This window comes from Cyphomyrmex costatus, unplaced genomic scaffold (genome assembly GCF_001594065.2).
Source record: "Cyphomyrmex costatus isolate MS0001 unplaced genomic scaffold, Ccosl1.0 scaffold1987, whole genome shotgun sequence".
Classification (NCBI taxonomy): Eukaryota; Metazoa; Arthropoda; class Insecta; order Hymenoptera; family Formicidae; genus Cyphomyrmex; species Cyphomyrmex costatus.
This window is the reverse complement of record NW_017276025.1, coordinates 8,355-12,957: the sequence shown is the minus strand read 5'-3', so window position 1 is coordinate 12,957 and position 4,603 is coordinate 8,355. Positions and strand designations below refer to the sequence as shown.

The window sequence follows — 4,603 nt, the reverse complement described above, 5'->3', positions numbered from 1 at the left end:
AAAAAAAAAAAAATACGGGTCTCTTTTTTTTGCATCTTTTACAATTCTGGGGGGCGGCCGCGTAAATTTTTTTTGGGCCACTCTAATATATATATATATATAAATAATATATATATATATGTATATTTGTTGTAAATTCTGTAATAAATCGTGTTTGTTTATTTTTTTTACATTATTTTATTTTACTTCGTTTTTTATCACCGATCCAACGCGAATCCTCCTCCTGCCGACATGCATATACGACGAGCTAGTCGAATATCAAGCACGACAACTAAGATTACCATAAGCTTGGGTAAGTTACTTTTTTTTTTAACTATAAGTTAAGGGCTACCGTTCGGTTATTACGGATCACAGATTGCAATATGATCATGACTTTCAATGGGAAGATGTTAAAATTTTAGATGAAGAACCTAATTATAGAAAGCGAATAATTTCTAAGATGCTAAACATTAAAAAGCAGAAAAATAGTCTTAATTTACATACGGACACTGAAGGTCTTCACGATTCATATATATTATTTATTGTACCAATATTTATTATTTTTTACTTATTATTTCTTTTTGCATAATATATTGTATAATATATTGCTGCGTCTAAATAAAATTTTTAAATAAGATATCTTAATTTATTCTAACAATAGTATTAGGATTGCCATTCATTATCCGATATAACAAGTTTTATTTATGAGGAACAGATTACAAAGATCGTAATTCTGCACGTACGGAATTGCAGATGGAAACGAAGAAAACTTATAATTGCAAGTGGAGCAAGGACGAATAGGGGTGGCGACTATCTATCTGGGCGGCGGAGTCTGTGGTGTTTTAGGAGCGTCGCTTCTGCAACCAAGTCTTTATCTGGTTGGCGCTTCGACAGGTATTTACGCGCTGCTCACGAGTCATCTTGCTAATCTCTACCTGGTAAGTGAGAGGAAGTTTCTCAATTTCTAAGAAATGGAGCTTATACGACGTAAACTGACCCTTTAACCGATCCCTTACTCCATGAAAGTCCGCGCAATGTTGCATGTCAGCATCAAAAAGGACCAAAGAAAAGAAAGAAAGAAAGACTACAAAAGATGCTATACTAAAATGCGTTGTCGAGTCGTGCGGGAATGTTTCTGCTTGAAATACTCGTGCGAAAGAATCTTATTTAGTGAGTCGTTTTTTATGGGAAGTGCCAGTAATAAAAACTCCTCGAGAAACAAACATATATCTATTTATCGTATTATTTTTTAAAAATCATGTTAACTACTTGAAAGGTATATTAGGTTTAGCTCGATTTTGTATTGATTCAATAAACTTCAGGAATAATTTAAATTTACAGTTTACTTCTAAAAATATGGATTTAACAGAGTATGCAGTGTTTATATAATTCTATATCATTGCTATGGCAAAAGATTAATTTCGGAGATGTTGAATATTAAGAGACAAAATAATAGCCTTAATCTCTAAATAGATACAGAAGGCCTCCAAAAGGATATATACCGATTATGAACAATATGTGACTTTGCGGTATCAAGAACATTAATATTCTAATATTCTGCAATCGTTGTCGGTTGGTCGAATCGTGTAGTTCTTAATATTTGACTTCGTTTAGTTCTTATTATTTTTTTAACTTCTTAAATTTGTGACTAATTTTTTGATCATCATCGACGACTCGATTAGACTTATAACTCACTTCATCAACTCACATCCTCCGACTGATTATTATTTTACTCTAATGTGTACTTCAACATCATAAAAAAATTGCTGTCTGGGTGAGCTTTTATTGAGGAAACGAATTTACTTACTACATTTAAATTCCTTATACCACGTTTTATCACACCAAATTATCGATTCTGCCAACATTTGATTTACCAATCTTCTGTCAATGAATTGTCCTCTCGGTCACTCATCTGACATCGCAGCACAAGAATACATTTATAATTGTATATCGTCACTACGATACAATGAATATCTTTTACATCTGAAGAAGATTCAAACCAGGAGTCGAAACATGTTATATCTGAATTTGTTTTAATTATATTTCTAATTATTTTTTATATGTAAAAATTTCTTAATTCTATATTTATCGATGACTCTCGAAATTGCCTTTTATGATACTTTATCCTTATTATTATTTTGACATCGAGAGCTTTGTTTATTATTATTTATTTTTTATATAATTTTCGTGTTTATATAAACACCAATATGATATGGATTTAAAATTTATAGATTTTAAATCGACAATGTGGCACAGAGTTTGAAATCCATAGTATTGAATTTACATGTTAGTGTTTATATATCAGCATCAATATAGTAACAATTATATAAGCTCCGCATGATATTAAATCCACACATATTTTTTAGAGTATAAGTTGCTCTGTGATTTAACGGCGTAATTGAATCTTATATTTATTTCCATCTTGATTCTTCGTGGAGGAAAAAAACGATTGCGATAATATCTCTGTGCATCGTTTTGTTTCTCGTTCGTTGCAGTGTCACGGCGAACTGCGCTACGCCGGCTGGCGACTCGGAGCCGTTTTGCTGCTGGCCGGTGCGGATATCGCATCGCTGCCCATTCCTGCGTTGCTTGGATGCGGCCGGGTCGGTTGGGCGGCACATGTCGCGGGCGCGCTAGCGGGTCCACTTCTAGCCGTGTTCCCTAATCAGAGCAAGAAAGACGCCCGGGGCCGTAGATTTGTGCGATACGTGCGGCTGCTGTCGGCCGTGAGCGTGATGCTGCTGATCGTTGGTGCCATTCTCGGTAATGTCTACTTGATCGCCCTACACGGAAAAAAATGACTTGGCAATAACAGCTAAATTTCATTAGCTGAATCAAACTTAGCTGTAAGAGCTACTGTCTTAGTGCCATTGCTAAGCTTTGGCTGTTACAGATAAAAATCATTTACTGTGGCGTGAAACTTTATTAGCTGAAATTAATAACATTAGTACAGGCAGCTAAAAAGATTGCAGCAAAGGATAAAGTAGCATTCAGTTAAACATATGTCATATGTCATATGTCTCTAGCAGCAAAATTTTTTGCTACAGTACGTAAGTGCAAGTAGCCAATAAATTTAGCTTGAGTAGCAACAGCATTAGCTGTACCTATTTTAAAGACACGTTTTAACTATCGCAGCTATATATTAGCTCCTATTGCTAATCCTTTTTTTCCGTGTACCACAGCTCAGGAAGCCATCCTGACAAAGGATCGAGATGTTCGTCAAGCTCTGCAGACAGTCCTTCCTGATTGTGAAGATCCGGGAGGCCGCCGAGAGCGTGTACGAGTAGGCCCATGCAAACTCGCGGGATCCGTGCGATCGATCGCGTAACTGCCAATGGACTTTCCCCACTTCTCATCCCTCAGATCTCACGTGAAACTCGTGCAATCCAGTCGTTTATTAGACAAAAAGCATTGCACCGAAACGATATACGATCAAAACTTTAGGCAATTGTGCAAAAGAATTTCACGTTTCACTGCAGAGGAAAATTATGTGATCAGCACACTGAGCCACTTGTGAAGGAACTCGAGTGAGCTTTACGCTCAGTGAATTAGTATGAAGAAACGCCAAACACCGATGGTTCACTGAACTTGCCACTTGCTGCCATTAGAATCCTCTGGGATCTCGAGAACTCATTGCACAGAGTATGCAGTATAAAATCATAGAAGGAAGGTGACTCTTCGTCTGATACTTCGATAAATTTGATATTATACGAATATTGGTGAACGTCATGACTTTTTCTACGGACAGGTAAGACGTTTAAAACTGCCGATTACAACCCTGCCGATAGGATTAGGTCGTATATTTAGTAACACGATTCTCAATGATTTCCCGTTATATCAGTCTCGGTATATAAGCGAACAAGATGAACTATGAAAGTGTGAAAAAAATGAGAAAATTTTCTCCTATAACAATGTATGAGGCTGAAGCGAATATACATTGACAGTGCATGTAAGTTTATCCTGCAACGGCAAACGATTATTGTAGATTGTGAAAAGTAATTTATTTAAATAAATACAAGAAGCGCTATTATTATGATTCGCGTAAAAACCACGATCTCGAGTTAAAGCTAATACGTCGCAATGTTGAGGAGACAATGGGATATCTTCATTCTTTCTATTATTCATATTTAGCGTGTACGAGATGTATAAGCAGATGTATAAAATAAAGCGATCATATTACTTACATAAACGTGTTATGATATAACAAAAATTTTATTAATGGCAAATTAAATGTATTAATCGTTAATAAAGCAAATTTTTAACGACGTGCAACTGATCTCGAGCTGCGAAACTATAAACTCTTCGTACAAACTAATTCGCTGTTGTAGAAGTAACATTGTAATCCCGAATTATCTTTTGACGTTATCAACTAATTGTAGAACGAGAGAAGATAACGGAATTAGGAGACTAAATTGAATTCCTTCGCGTTAAGTCTGAGTCCTGCCATGTTTTCCGATAAGTGTGCGAAAAAAGAAAGAGATCTTTTATAGCATAATCATAACGCAAAGATAATCGCATTTCTATATATTTACAAAGCTGTAAGACTTGCGAAATATTTATAGCGTAGTGTAGCATCTTTAATCACGATGTGCAGTGTTTGTTAAGAGAGTTCGTGTGCGTACAG

The 4,603-nt window shown here is 35.7% G+C and overlaps 1 protein-coding gene across 1 annotated transcript; it reads left to right on the top strand.

Annotated features, from left to right (window-relative positions):
• The first annotated feature begins 231 nt into the window (after nt 1-231).
• Nucleotides 232-3,179, top strand: LOC108773064 (protein rhomboid). Its single transcript, XM_018538781.1, has 4 exons — nt 232-292; nt 754-917; nt 2,475-2,763; nt 3,154-3,179. The coding sequence occupies exons 1-4, from the start codon at nt 232-234 to the stop codon at nt 3,177-3,179; spliced, it is 540 nt and encodes a 179-aa protein (XP_018394283.1).
• The last annotated feature ends 1,424 nt before the right edge of the window (nt 3,180-4,603 follow it).